This window comes from Pongo pygmaeus, chromosome 16, assembly GCF_028885625.2.
Source record: "Pongo pygmaeus isolate AG05252 chromosome 16, NHGRI_mPonPyg2-v2.0_pri, whole genome shotgun sequence".
In the NCBI taxonomy this organism is placed as follows: domain Eukaryota; kingdom Metazoa; phylum Chordata; class Mammalia; order Primates; family Hominidae; genus Pongo; species Pongo pygmaeus.
Genome location: NC_072389.2, coordinates 45,424,932 through 45,439,532, shown reverse-complemented (window position 1 = coordinate 45,439,532; position 14,601 = coordinate 45,424,932). Strand labels below are relative to the sequence as shown.

At 56.4% G+C, this 14,601-nt stretch overlaps 2 protein-coding genes across 7 annotated transcripts in view; one reads left to right on the top strand and one right to left on the bottom strand.

The window, feature by feature from the left end:
• PAK6 (p21 (RAC1) activated kinase 6) overlaps positions 1-14,104 on the bottom strand; it is a 38,876-nt gene extending 24,772 nt beyond the window's left edge. The window contains exons 1-2 of one of the 6 annotated variants that reach the window (XM_054450699.1): positions 13,365-14,104; positions 12,498-12,580 (exon numbers count right to left, since the gene is read on the bottom strand). The gene's annotated coding sequence lies outside the window, so the exon portion shown is untranslated. Of the gene's footprint in view, positions 1-160; positions 254-483; positions 906-11,837; positions 11,862-12,497; positions 12,581-13,071; positions 13,306-13,364 lie in introns of those variants that run through there. The other 5 variants (XM_054450700.1, XM_054450704.2, XM_054450703.2 and 2 more) reach the window with 5 other exon arrangements.
• LOC129013939 (putative uncharacterized protein PAK6-AS1) lies at positions 8-2,508 on the top strand. Its single transcript, XM_054450706.1, has 2 exons — positions 8-517; positions 636-2,508. Exons 1-2 carry the CDS (start codon positions 26-28, stop codon positions 834-836), a joined length of 693 nt encoding a protein of 230 aa, XP_054306681.1. The 5' UTR covers positions 8-25; the 3' UTR covers positions 837-2,508.
• Positions 14,105-14,601: the final 497 nt, after the last annotated feature.

Genomic DNA, 14,601 nt, shown 5'->3' with positions numbered 1-14,601 from the left:
CGCGGAAACAGATCAGAAATGCATTATGGCAAATGTAGCAAGTGTTCCCGCGGGTGTTGCGACTGGCTGGCGTCCAGGCGCTGGGAACCGCCCCGCGCCCGCCTCCCGACTGAACTCCTGGCTCAGGTGCAAGAGGCGGCAGGCTCCTTGCGGGGCTTACGGGGAGAAGGGGACGTTGGGCGCAGCACCGCTTCCGGGGCGGCCCCTCTCCAGCCGCACTCCGACCCGGCGCAGCCACCCGGCCCCAGCTCGCAGGCCCCACTGCTGCGCCCTCTCGGGGACGCGAATGCCCCGCGCCGGGCGGGCGCCCGCGGAGGGAGGTCTCGCTCCAGGGGCGCGGAGCTCCAGATGCCTGCGCCCAAGGCCCCTCGCCTGGCGCCGGCTGGTCCCGAACTTCGGGACATGGGCACCCAGGAAGGGGGCCGCGCGTGTTGGGAGGCCCGTCCTCTCGCCGCGACCCTCCAGGGCAGCCGGGGAACCCACCTGCGGAGCGGGAAGCCCAGGAACGCTCGAAGAGGTCGTGGGAGCCGGGCCCGCCCTCCGCGGGAGGGACCTCGGCGCGGGAACGCCGAGGAGGGGCCGCGCTTACACGTTGGTGCAGCGCCGGCTTCACCTGACCGCGATTTTGATTTCAGGGTGTGGCCTCAGGTAGGACGCGGCGGCGAACCCAGAGCGCGGGAGAAGTTGCCAAGGGTCCCTGGGGCCTTGGCCAGGAGCCCCTCTTCCCGAGGGGCGCCCTGCTGCTCAACTCTTTCTCTACACCTGCTTGGCCCCAGCTCCCGCCCGCCCTTCGCCTCCGGGCCCTGGCCTGGCCACAGCCGCGGGGACCTGCCTGAGGCTCCACGGCCCAGTGGCCGCCTCGCGGAGACCCGACTTGGAGAACCAGCCGCGCGCCGGCTGTGTGTAATCACCTCGTTCACTGGCATCGCAGATGCACGCTCCAGAGCCGCGGGCCGACTCTCCCCGACCTGAGCGGGGCCGCGTGTGCCCACCCACACATCCTGGAGAGCCCACGCGGGAGTCGGAAAACCTGTCACCTTGGATGATCTGTCCCATGTGGACAGGGCCCCAAGACTGTGCTGGGGTAGCCCCTTGCGCAGGCAGGAAAGCGGGATTTAAGGGATTCCAGTTCCCTTGTCGGACCTTGCGCAGTCCTGAGTCCTGAGGACTTTCTAGCCTGAGAGTTCTAGACCCGCACCCCCAGAGCGGCTAGGGCCTGTTCCGGAGCCCCTCCGCGGGTGATTTTGTTCCAGAGTCGGCATCCTCTGCTTGTCCTCAGCAGTCCCTGCCTAAGATCCGAATGGCCATTCCAAGGGGCTCACTCCTGGCTGCCCCTGTGCCATGTTTCTTTTGGGGTACAGGGTGTTTTCTATACTGGGGGAAGGGACAGGGATCACCTGTCTCTTCCCCAGATAAAGAAGTGAGAAGACCTTTGCTCTCCTTGTCTTGGGCCCCCAGAGAGAGGCTGTGTGCTGGCTGAGTGCTGAGGAGGTTCTGGCTTGGAAACTCAGTACATGTGGACCCCAAATGGCTGCCGTCAAGTGGTGGCTGGGTGACTGCCAGTGTCAGAGAGCAGGGACCAAGGACAGTGCAGGGATTTTAAAAATCATTGTTGGGCACCTCAGACTTCAATGATTAACTGAGGTCACTATGGCCACTTATTTTTGTTCACTGATTCTTTAGACGCATCAATCTACTCACGGCTCAATCTTTTGCATTACAGGCTGTATTGGTTTCACACAATTTACTCTAAGGCGCCCACCAAATAGAGCTCAGGCAACCCGTGGGAACCTGCCAGTCCCAAACAGGTCTGTACCCTGTGTGGCTGCACCACAAGCCCAATGCCCTCAGCTTTCCCAGGGAAAGCATGGTGCCAGGTGCAGATGCTGGCCCTGTGTGCTGTGGGACAGTGGTGTGGGAGCCAGCCAGCTAACCATACCCTGCTGCCATCCCCAACATCCCCAACACATATTTATTTTTAGTTTCTGTTCTCCTCCCCTTACTCTGTCGTCTCCTCCTCCTCCTCCTCTTTGTGTCTTTCCCACGCGGATTCTTTCTCTTTCCTCTGACTGGACAATACTGTAGGCCTGACCCGCTTAGACAAACTCTGACCTCCTGTGGTCACCCAGGAAGCTGACTGCTAGGCCTCGGATGAGGGGGCAGTGGGAGGGGGACCAGGTGATACCAGAATGGCTCCCCCCACAGATTCATTACCCAAGGACATGGGTACACTGGTCGAATGCTGGCTGCAGAAGCAGAAAGTGCTGTGTGGAGGTGGGAGAGATTGGTTGCTGAGGATTTGAAATGAACCATGAACCAAAGCTAGAATGAAACGCATTATATTGTCTAACCTAGAATCGACACCCTAAATTATTTTTACTGATTCGTGAATGCACATGTGAATTATTTTCTTTTACTACAAATGCCTTATATACCTAAATCACAGATCCAAGCAGTACTTTTGAACAGAACTACAATAAAGTATGAATGTTAGATTATTACCAGAAATGAACTGGTATTTAATTTGGTTTGAATCCAGGCTTAGGTACCCTAGAATGGCGACTAGCCAAGTCCCATCCTCACCCTATAGAGAATAACTCTAGGAAACCCTGGGTTCCTCCCACCCCTTGGGAGCTACAGTGGGTTTGGGGCCTTGAGAGAGAGGCAGAGGGTCAGACTGACCAAGGAGGTAATGAGTCCCCCATCACTGGAGGTATTCAAGAATAACTGTCAGTTGGGTAGGCCAGAGAACTGGATACAAGACTAGACTAGGGAATCCCTCAGGTCCCTCACAACGCCAGTTTTCTGCACTTCCAGTCTCGTCTACACGAGGTTCAGCTGCACTGGGTTGCATGATCCGCCCCGTTGCCACCCCCTTCCCCACACATTGAGACAGCTGGGGATACACACTGAATCATCCATTCAGGGTAGGTCCTGAGTGATTAATTCCTGTGTGTGACTCTCCCCCTTCTCTATTCTCCTCTGATCCATGCCCAGCTCAGCCCTGCCCATGAGGAAGGGGCAGAGCAACAGCACAGGAAGTGTCAGGAGCAGTCTGGGGACAGTGTCTCCTGCAGCATCCATGTGCCACCCTTTGGCCTTGTTCCCAGGTTGCCATGCTGAGCACAGGGGGCTCCAGGCACATCCTCCTTTGAGGAGCCTTGGCTGCTGGCACAGACCTTCTGGTTGAAGGAATTGCCCAGGCACTCCCATTCTACAAATTGGGTAGGATCTCTGAAAGAGACACCCAAAACAGACAGTTCGCCAGGGGACGACTCTTGGAGTGGTGCCATCTCAGAGGCATTGGCAGGCCAGTATGGTCTGGGAGGGCAGCAAGGTGGGCACATCGGGTGGGGCAGGCACTTCCTGGTTATCCCTCAGCCTGTGGCTGTCGGGGCCTGTTGTAACATCTGAGTGCCAACAGCCAGGGCTGAGTGCTCGGGCTAGGGCCAAAGAGGAAAGATAGGGATCAGCTTGTGGTTTAGAAAGACAAACACATTATCCCTTCCCTGCATCTTTCTGCTCCATGACTTGAAAAGTTTCCTGAGGATGAGGAAGGCGACTAACAAGCTCTTTTACTCCGTTCAGACTCCTTCCTCTGGGCAACTCAGCCCTCCCCTAATAATAGAAATAGTAATGGCTGCCAATGATGGCATGCTTCCCGTGGGCCAGGCCCCGTACAAAGCTATGTACCGGTGCTACCTCCCTTAGTCTTCACAGGAACCCTGGGATGGAAGTCCTGTACAATTATTGTTCGCATTTTACAAATGAGGAAACTGAGGCTCGGAGTGGTTAAAGAACAGATGAAGGTCTCATAATTACTGCTAGAGACTGAATGTTTGTGTCCCCCCAAGATTCATCTGTTGAAACCTATGTCCCCCCCAAGATTCATCTGTTGAAACCTAATCACTAATACGAGGGTATTAGGAGGCGGGGTTGTTGGCAGGTGATTAAGTCACGAAAGCAGAGCCCTCATGAATGGGATTCATGCCTTTATGAAAGAGGCCCCCGGAGAGATCCCTGGCCCTTTCCATCATGTGAGGTTATAGCAAAAAGACAGCCAGCTCTGAACCTGGAAGCAGGCCCTCACCAGACACCAGATCTGCCAGCACCTTGCTCTTGGGCTTCTCAGCTTCCAGAACTGTGAGAAATAAATTTCTGTTGTTTATAAGCCACCAGTCCATAGTATTTTGTTATCCAGTCCAGAAAGACTAAGTAAGCCAGTTACTGAGTGGAGGAGCTGGAATTTGAACGGAAGCGTATCTGACCCCAAAGGTGGTTCTCTCAACTCTGCTGCTTAGAGGCTGCTGGTGCCATGGAATGTTTGAACAGGCAGTGGGGAGAGACCAACTCAGACCTTAATATAAGGCATTTGTATTTAAAAAAAATCACTGCCCAGGCAGGCTGTCACACGAGACACAAGAGGGCTGGGGGCGGGGGTAGGAGGACTGTCCCTTCCTATTTCTGTGTAACACATGAGGACCCCCACACGGCACCGGGTGTGAGGGGCAGAGGGGTCCTCAGGTTCCCCCACTCTGTCACTGAGTTCCCTGCTAGGAATCAGGTGCTAGGCTTTCCTGGCCACAAGCCAGCACCCTGCCTGAAGTTCCTGCATCCCACATCTGCCCTTCACAGACCCAGATGGCCCAGTCGCCTCAGGCCCTCAAGCAGGACCTGCCGGGGAGGTGGGGGCACGTGGGCTGGATGCTTGGCAGGAGGAGCCCTGCGGAGCCGGGGCTCCTAGAGGGGTCGCTGCCCACTCACCCTGGAGCCCGAAGCCTGGGAGAGAGGCACTCTTGGGAGAAAATCCCTTCCTCCCCCTCTCCTCCAGGCTGCCCAGCACCTGCTTCTTCCTGCTCCTCACCCTGATGGGACCACCCATCTGTCTCTGCTGATGGGACCAAGAGGGAGGTGCAAACCTCTGAACCTCCGAGCATCTGGAAGTGTGAGCCGAGGGAGCTGACACTGCCAGGCCCTTGGGGTCCCCAGGCGGGAGGGAAGTTGACAGAGTCTAGCTGCAGAGCCATGGAGTCCTGCGGATGGGAGCCCTCTTGCTTCTCAAGACTTACAGCATGTTTCTGGCCTCAGTTTCCTGATGCATGTAATGGAAAGAGTACCTCCCTCCCTGGGGAAGGTGATGGAATAATGAGGTCTAGAGCACTGGGGTACAGGGCTATGGAGGAGCAGCACCCCCAAATGGGGTGAGAGGTTCTTAACCCTCAGCCCTCACAGCTGCAGAAGGGACCAAGGAGAAAGCTCCCCTCCCCGACTCTGGGCATGCACACTGGAGCTTGATTTGATGTGCCATCGAGTAGAATCCCAGGATTCGTCCAGAAAACAAGGCTACCACTTGCTACTAAATCAACCCAACAGGTCTGTTCACCCCAGGTTCTGGAAAGAGAGCCCAGCGCCAGGGAGTAGCACTGTCTGGGGCCTGGTTAGCTGTTTTGGAAAAGTCCATGGGTCCCCGCCCAGCTGCTGGACAGATGTGTCCTGCTGATACCCTGGGCCTCAGCAGAACCTCGAGCCTCTCTCTGGCTGCCTGCCTTTCCCTCAGGTTCTGCATCTGTACTAGGCTTCCCGTGCCAACAAGAATATATAAAACCATCCTCCCCAAACACAAGCTGACACTGGGGGCTAAACCTGCTTGACAGTCCCAAAAGGGCCTGGTGACCTGGGAGGAGCTCCTCAGATGCAGGGACCATTGCAGGCTGTGGCGCCCGTCCCAGGTACATCCTGGGCTACCCTGGGAAGGGCTGGGGAATAGCAAGAGCCAGATCTGTGGTAAGGACACTCATTTTAGAGACATGATGGATTCATTTAATATCTTCTCGCTACAATTTCTTTGCAGTGCCTGCTCTTAATGGCCTCCAAAGTTCCATCCAAATATCTTTTGCTGGCAGTTTAGCTCTCTGGCTGGCATTTTTGCTGGCAGAACTAACAGCTGGATGCCTCCTTGAATGGGAAACTTTCATTGTCTTGTCTTCTCTCTTCTGAGCTTCCAGTGACTGCCCCAGGTCTGAGGCTGGAGAAGGGCTCTGACTGTGACACCCCTGCGTGGAGCCCAGTGGCTGACTTTCAGGAAGGACAGGTGAGTGTGGGGGAGTGGAGGCCTGTGCCTGACTAGGTGAGGGCCCAGGCCCAAGCTCCAAGGAAGAAAAGGGGGTGTGAGGAAGCAGGGTATTTGTTGCCTGAGGCCCACCTCCAGCACTTTGGGCAGAACACCTTAGCTCCAGATGTACAAAACTCCAGATGCACAAAACTAACTAGCTGGCCTCAGAGTCTGTGGACCTCTGCATGTACCCTAGGTCAGAAGGCATGACCTGTCTAACTGCCACACGGCGTGTCTGTGCCATGCTGCCATCCTTCTCAGGGTCCTCCCTTCTCCAGCATTCTGGCACACACCAGACAGAACCCCTTGACAGCTGCAGGGGTGGTTGGCCTGCTGGGACATTTATTTGAATGCTGACATAGCAGGGTTCTGGTAACACCACTGCCACAGCCTCGTCAGTGGCTGGTACAACAGCCTCTGCTAGGATGATGGACCTCATCATCCATGAGGCAGCCCCTCCTCCTGTCCTGACCACCCTCTCCTCGACAGGAGCCCGGAATGCCTGCTCACTGGCGGTCTTGCATTCTTCCCCCTGGGGCCGGCCCCATCCCTCCCCAGGATCTGAGACCTCTACCTCTCCCCACCTTTCTGGATCCCAGACACATCATCAGCAAGATCCACTCTAGTGGAACAGAAAAAGTCTTCTTGTCTAGCTTGGGCCTGGTGACCGGCGACAAGTGACAGGCCTCCTGCTTCTGGGAACTGACCTCTGATGGTGGCTATTGGACATGTAAATGCCCACCTGGGGTCAAAAGTCTACACTGATAAGAAGATCACCTGAAGAACAGGGCCTCCCAGGTGCCTCCCCTACCCTCTGCCCCAGAATCTGTTTCATCTCTGACACTCATCATGACTCCCTTCTTTGGCTTAAGACATGAAGTTACCTGGGACAAAAAGAACTAAAGAACTTCAATCAATCAATTTATAGACTAGTTAGATCTCTTCATCAGAGAGTGGCCTGGTCCCCAAGAGTGGCCTGGGTGCCGTGTGCAAAGTTTATCCTCGGGAAGCACTTGACTGACAAGCGTGGGCTGGGCTGTGGTTTCAGGTCTAGCAGAATGCAGGGGGATGGCAGGAGGCACCCAAATAGCACAACAGGAGCAAAGGGGGGACCTGCCCAGCCTCCCAATGTGTCAGGCCAGGCCGCCTCTTCCAAGCCATCAAGTTACCCAGTGGCTGCTGCCTGCTCTTGCACGGGCCCCTTGGTAGCATGGGGGTGGGGGTTCAGCCTGGGTAGCAAGAGTGCTGGGCAGGCAGCTGGGGATCCCTGGGCTGGAAACTGACTCTGCCATTAATTAGCTGTGTGGCCTCAGGACCCACTTTCCTTCTCTGGACCTGTTTCCCGCTCTAAAATTATGGGGGCTGGATGACACATCCTCCAGGGACTCCCTTTGGCTTGAATGTGCTACAGCAATCTGAGATGGCCAGCTCTTTCCTGGGGCAGCCTTTTCCTCCTCAGAGCTCCTCTTTGCTGAACTGGGACTGTGCTCTGGTGGTGCAGGAGGCTGTGGCATAACTGGTCCCCTCGCTCCCTCCACCCTCTGTGCTTTCTTGCACAATTCCATAAGCTGAAAGAAAGAAAATGGAGGCTGGAGCCTCTCCAGGCCAGGAAGCTGAGCCACAGAACCAGTCCTCCCGGTTTTAAAGTTTTAACTCTGCTGCTGCTGCTGCAGCCTTTAAGAGTCCTGGTCACCAGGCAGGCAGGCAGCAGGAGGCCTTGGGCAAGGTGACTGGTTTGTTGCTATCTGCACTGAGTTGAGTGGGCTGGTCCCTGCTGCGCTGGGATCAGAGATCAAAACACAGCACTAGCTGAACTGAGCTTTCTGAACCTGCTTCCCTGGACACCCAGAGGATCCCTCACCAGGTCCTTGACAGCCTGAAGGACACAGCTCTGCTTCCAGCCCCTTAGCAAGAGGCCCAAGGAAGTGAGTGCATGGAGGCTGTGGGCAGACCAGAGCACAAGAGATTGTTGCCTGGGCAGAGAGACACTGGGATTTGCTGACCGAGGCAGCACTTTTGGGGAATAGGTTGCCACGGAGAATCCACAGGTGTGCAAAAAAAGTCATCACTGGCCCTCTGTGAATACTTGGGTCTCTGCCCTGCCTGATGTGTCGTGATGAGGTTTTGTAGGAAATGCTGGCCAGCAGAGGTGTCCCTTTGCTGGGGCCGAGGCAGTTGCGGCCTCTCATGTAGTTATGAGGGAACCTGTTTTTTCACATGTGAGTTCCCCCAGCCCAAGAAGGCCTGTCATGCTCTGGGGTTGCCTTGTTTTTCTTAGGTGAATAAGCTTTAGGATTACTTTTCCTAAATTCATAGAACAGGTAATCCTTTGTAGAAAAAACAGGCTGGGTGTGGTGGCTCACATCTGTAATCCCAGCACTTTGGGAGGCTGAGGTGAGTGGATCACCTGAGGTCAGGAGTTCGAGACTAGCCTGGCCAACATGGTGAAACCCTGTCTCTACTAAAAATACAAAAATTAGCCGGGCATGGTGGTGGGTGCTTGTAATCCCACCTACTTGGGAGGCTGAGGCAGGAGAATCGCTTGAACCAGGGAGGTGGAGGTTGCAGAGAGCCAAGATCACGCCACTGCACTCCAGACTGGGCAACAAGAGCAAAACTCTGTCTCAAAAAAAAAAAAAAAGAAAAAAAGAGAAGAAAAAGAAAAAACAAAAGTCTCTGAGATGGAGCCTCATGATTACTGGCATTTTTTATTTTTATTTTTTGAGACAGAGTCTTGCTCTGTGGCCAGGCTGGAGTGCAGTGGCACGATCCCAGCTCACTACAACCTCCGCCTCCTGGGTTCAGGCGATTCCCCTGCCTCAGCCTCCCGGGTAGCTGGGACTACAGGCACGCGCCACCACGTCCTGCTAATTTTTTGTATTTTTTAGTAGAGACGGGGTTTCACCATGTTGGCCAGGATGGTCTCGATCTCGTGATCTCGTGATCTGCCCACCTTGGCCTCCCAAAGTGCTGGGATTACAGGTGTGAGCCACTGCACCTTGCCCACGATTACTAGGCATTTCTAAGCCACTTGCCAGAGTGGTCCAGGAGCCTGCTGTGGCCCCTTCTGGCCCCTCTGCCTGCCACATCGCCAAGTGTATGCTTTAGATGGGGCTCAGCAGAACACAGTTCCTCATGCAGTTAGGACCAGCGTGTGATAAAAGCTTCCAGGCCCCAAAAGGAGTAGGGTCAGGGCCACAGCCCAGCTCTCGATCCCTTCAGTAGGGGCAGCCCACTTCAAGTCCTCAAGACCTCCAAGTCTAGACCCCAGAAGGAGGAGTCTCAAGTTATTCCTTAGAAAGCCTCAGTGGACAAACAATGTGCTATTTGGGGAAAAAATAGACCTGGCATTATTGTTTCTTCCCAGCTTTCCTGGGCATTCTGACAGCTTTCGTTTCTCCTCAGAGGAGGGTTCTTTCAAAGTCACCTCCTCCCTGAAGCCTTTCCTGATTCCCCCGAACAAGGTATGGTCTCTCCTGGCACTTTGTTCCTCTGACACCAGTTATCATCACGGTGATAATAGTTATCTCTTGCTGAACATGTACAAACGTGCCAGTCATGCCATTCAGAGCATTCACTTATTATCTTATTTAATCCTCTCAACAACCCTAACTCATAGGTATTATAATTATCTCTGTTGGACAGGAGAGGAAATTGAGACCCAGAGACATGAAGCAACTTGCCCGAGTCACCAGGAAGAGGCAGCACTGGGCCTGAGGCTCACGCTGCTGACTTCATGTTAACCAATCACCATCCTGCCTCTTCCTGCCCTGGTCTATCTTCCCAAGCCTTCACCTCCTCCTGCAACTGCAGATAGAAGCTGCTTCTTCCTTTGTTTGTCATTCTCAACTTATCTTTTTTGTCCATCTTTATAAAGTTCTATGTTAAGAACCATTGCCCAGTATTGGTGTAAATTTATAAATTATCTGGGCTGGATGGGTCATGGCTGCCAACTTCAGCAATGAGTCGGACCCAGAGTGGGCAAAAGGACGAAGCCACGCTGGGGCTGATGGCGGCTTTGTGGCTCCGCTTGTTTCTGGCGCGGTTGGCCCCATGCTCAGCTCAGCTTTCCTCTCCACTGCTCTGCTGCAGGGCTATGAGCATCCCCAGGGCAAGAGCTCTGTCCTGCTTTGTCCACCCCCTCTTCCTGCCACCAGTGCTTGCACCTAGTAGTCAGGCCATGGCTGTCATCTGCTTGGCAGACTGTGCGCCAGAACAAGGTGCTGCCTGGACCCCACACCCTGCCAGGAAGAGACACGGTCCCCTTTATCTCACATCTCACTCTTCTCGTCTTAGCCCTTCCTGGGCCCTAGGGCTGAGCTCTGGTGGGGTGGAGGGCGCCTCCTCAGAAGGGGACAGCTTCCCAGGCCCAGGCAGACTGCTCGCCCTGGGCAGGAGGGCCAGCCTTGGCTTCAGCGAGTTGAGAACTCATTCTGCCCTCAGAAGCTTCCATTTGCAATGCTCCTCCCCAACCTGCTGGCTAGTCCACCTCTTTCTACCAAGGAGGCTCCCAGAAATAAGCTCTCTCCTTGAGGCCTGGTAGGTGCAGGTGGCCAGATGCCTCCTGATGAGCTTTACTGGCATCTTTCCTGCTGCTCAGGTCTCAGGCACTGCTTCCGCAGCCTGGGCCTTCCTGCTCAGGGCGATGAGGGCATCTTACGGGAAGGACTTTCTGCTTCAGTCCACAGGACAGCCTCCCATGAGTCCTTCCTGCCTTCTGCACCCAGGACACTGTGTGCGGTGGGCATCTCTGGGCCATTTAGGTGAAGAATTCAATCTTTCAGTGTCTTAGCCTCTTCCCTGCCCAGTCACCTATGCAGAGGGTGTCTCCCACAGAAGCGGGCTGGCATAAGAAGGCCAGCTGTCTGGAGTCCTCCCTGAGCCCTCAGGACCCCAGGCAGCCTTTTCCTTTCCTGCTCAGCCTGCCCTGGCCCCTACTCTCTGCTCCTTCCTGGCCCAACCTGCTGCCCGCTGCTGGCCTGCTGTCTGCCTAGTGTTCGACAGCCTCGGCCCCTCTGACCCCAACTGGGAAGCAGCCCCTGCTCAGCTCTGCATGCATGGAAGACTCCTAGGCACAGAGTCACCTTTTGTGAGGCAGCAGGAGATACCCCCACAGCTGGGTCATTCTCCTCATTCAGGAGCCAGGTGTGGGAATTCACTGGCATGAGAGACACTTATGGGTTCCTCCTGACTCTGAGCACATGTGCTCCTCCAGGGCAGGGGACTTTTTGGTCATCCTCAGGAGTTGTGCCCAGAGCGGGCTTTCCTTGGCTGGAGACCCCACCCACTGCACCCTCCCTGTGTCTGGCAAGTCCGGGAGGGCCCAGAGCACTCACAAAGCATCAGTTTGTCCTCAGGGCACTGGACAGGCCGTGCAGTCCCCACACTCCCCCTCTCAGATGCACGGAGCTGCCATCCAAATCAGCTGCTCCCAGAAGGGCTTGCCTCTGGTGCTGACCCTTCCCTGACCAGGCGCTCTGTCACTAGGGCTCCCAGGTGCCACCTCCAAGCCTGGGCCAGGACAACCGCCAGGGAAGCCTGCCTGCAGAGGGGACTCCTTGCTTGCCCCAAAGGCTTCAACCCCAGCTAGATGAGCTCCTGTGGGGCTGAGTCCCAGGCCCACCAGGCCCAGGGGCCACATGGCTCCTAAGCTCATCCTCTCCTGCTGCAGCCCAGTTCCCACCAGAACCAGCCTCAGGAAGACCCCAAGCAGAATGGCACAAACCTCTTGGTGTACAATGCCAGGGAAAGGACAACTGGAGACCGCAGGACATTAGCCTTGCTTCCCGGTGGGGCCCAGTGCTTTATAAACCCGAGCTCACTGGGCCCGATGTCCCCGAAGCTGACCAGGTCATCCACCCTGCAGCAGGGGTGGGGAGACCAAGGCCTGTGAGGAGTAACCGTGCTCAGCCAGGCAGCTCCCTGAACCTGCCGTGATGCTGAGTTTCAGAGTCAGAATCTGTGCCAGGTCAAACCCAGCCAAAGGGTGTGACTTGGAGCCTGGGACCCAGCAGTGCTCCCTAAATATTTGTGGAATGAATACACAAGGGAAATGTCCCAGAGGTGGTAAAGTGAGAGGGGCCTTGGATAGGGTTGTCCTGGTGGCACTGGCTTGGCCCAGCAGGGGCAGGAAGTACATGCTGGAAGAGCAGAAACAAGCACCTCTCCCTCTAGCTAGGGAGCCAGAGTCTAGCTGGGATTGGACTGTTTCACAATCAATCTGGAAAGAAGGTGGCAGGTCGGGTGGGGAGTGGAGCCCCTTGACCCAGGAACCCACAGCTGTGGAGTTAGCCTCCCTGTCCCAGGTGGGAGGCAGCCTGGACACCTTGGCACCCCCGTCCCTAGCCCAGGAATCCGGAGCACGCAGCGGCAGTGGGGACCTTACCGTGGCTGCTCCTTCTGGGCAGCGGGGCCCTGCGTTCTTCACTGCAGGCTGGTGCTTGTCTCTAGCCCAGGAAGCGGCACTCCCTTCAGGCAAAATAGAAAAAAAAAAAAAAAAAAGGGAAAAGAAAACCTCAGTGCTTTTCTCACCCAGCCTCTTCTCTTGAAGGCTCCTAGTTGGTGTTGTCCTGCCACTGTGGGCACACAGCCTCCCTCCCTCTGGCAGCTTACTCACTGGTGCCCGCAAAGCTGCCAGCTGTGTGGGGGAGAAGGGACCTCCCCCCTCCTCCTGACACACACTGGGGCATGCCCTGTGGGGACCAGGACAGGACTGCTGGGTCCTGCTCATGGGGAAGCCATGCCCTGGCCAGCACCCTTCTCACTGAATGTGTCCCTGTGAGCTCAGCAGAGACGCACATGGGTGCTGACTGGCCCTGCATAAGAGAGTGACAAGGTTCTTGGTAGGAAGCTGTTTCCTTGGTACCCAGGCCTGCCAGAATGAAGGGGCAGCTGATGAGCTGTCCAGCCCCCCAGTGATGGGCTGTCACCCTGGCCAGCCCCTCCGGACGGCTTCCTACCTGGGCGTCTTGCTGTGTCTCTGTCCTGTGCACCCAGACAGGGCCTGGGCCTGCCGGGGCTGGCAGCTGCTCCTCACCCGGCTCAGGCCGTGTGTCTGGCGTCCCCTCTCTCTGATGCCCATCTCAGGGCCTGCGCCCACCCAGCATCAATTAGGATAAACTCCTGTCAAGCCCCCAGCCAGCTCTCTGCTGGACCCAGCTGCTGTCCCCAGCAGGGGGACGGCACACACACTGGCTTACACACTCTCGCACTCACACACACGTGGGTCCACGCCCAGCACAGAGCCACCTACCTGCCCAGGCCAGCCTAAGCCAATCCAGCCTCGCTCTCCAAATGCCACTCCGACCCCAGAAGCCACTCCTTTACAGAAACATCCCCGTGGGAGATGAGTTCAGAGCCAGCCCGGGAGGACTCCAGTCAGCTCGGACAAGACTGCCCTTCTGTCCCAACACCTCCAGAGGACACACACGGGCAGCCTGACCACCACATCTGCTATTGCACTCTGCCTGCTGCCACAGCCCCCTGGGCACCTCTGGCCCCCACAGCGTCTTCCATATCTTTAGGGGGTGGCAGCAGACTCACAGCAAGTCCCATCTTCCTGGAGCCCAAGGTAGGGAAGGGAGAGCTAGAAGGGGCGGGACTCAGGTGCAGCTCCAAGTTTCCAGCTCCCAAAATAATCAGATGCAAAGGAGAAGCAAGAACAGCTCGAGGCGGGCGGTGACTCAGTGCTAGTGGGCGGGCTTAGTCACCTGGATGGCTGCTGGCGGCTCCTAGCACATCAGGACGGGAGCAGCGCCCTCCCCCACCTGCCTGGACCGTGGCTGTCTCCAGAGTGTGGCCCTGGAGCCCAGCGCCCAGGGCTGCCTGGCAGGCGAGGCCGCTCCACCCCGCTCCCGCCCATCAGGGCCCAGCGGCCCCGGCGGCGGCGCGCCCCTCCTCCACCGTGCGCCCCGGCTCACTTTGGGATTTCTCCATTAAATCCTCAGGCATCGACCTGCTCGTTTGGGGCGCCGAGCTGCTCCAACGTTGCTTGGCAATTTTGATATCGTCGGGGGTTGCCATGGGGAGGAAGGTGATGTCATTGACACAAAAATCCCACTGAATTTACAAATCAGCTGGGGCTGGAGCTATTTATAAAAACACGTTTTTCTCTGCCTTTCTTGCTGAAGGGGAGGAGGAGGAAGGGCTGCCTGCCGGGCTCAGGGTGAGCCTCCCTGCTGTCCTTTCTACCCTTGCCCTAGAGAAGCCAGACCTCCTTGGCTCACCCCCACCCCCATCCCCTAGAACTTGGAGCTGCGCATTCAGACCTGGCAGGTGCTGGTCTCAGCTGGTTTTGCTTCGAAGGCTGAGAGTGGCACATGGGATGTAAGGCAGGGTGGGTGCTGGCTTCCTGGGCTGGCAGGGACCAGAAACCAGTTACTCAACTGGGTCCCTTTATTTCACTGCCCCTGGTCAGAAACAGAGGCATTTGCTGGTGAGGCAGCTTGAGCTCCTTGATGTGCCCCCCTGCCAGCTCCCCGGAGCGCCAG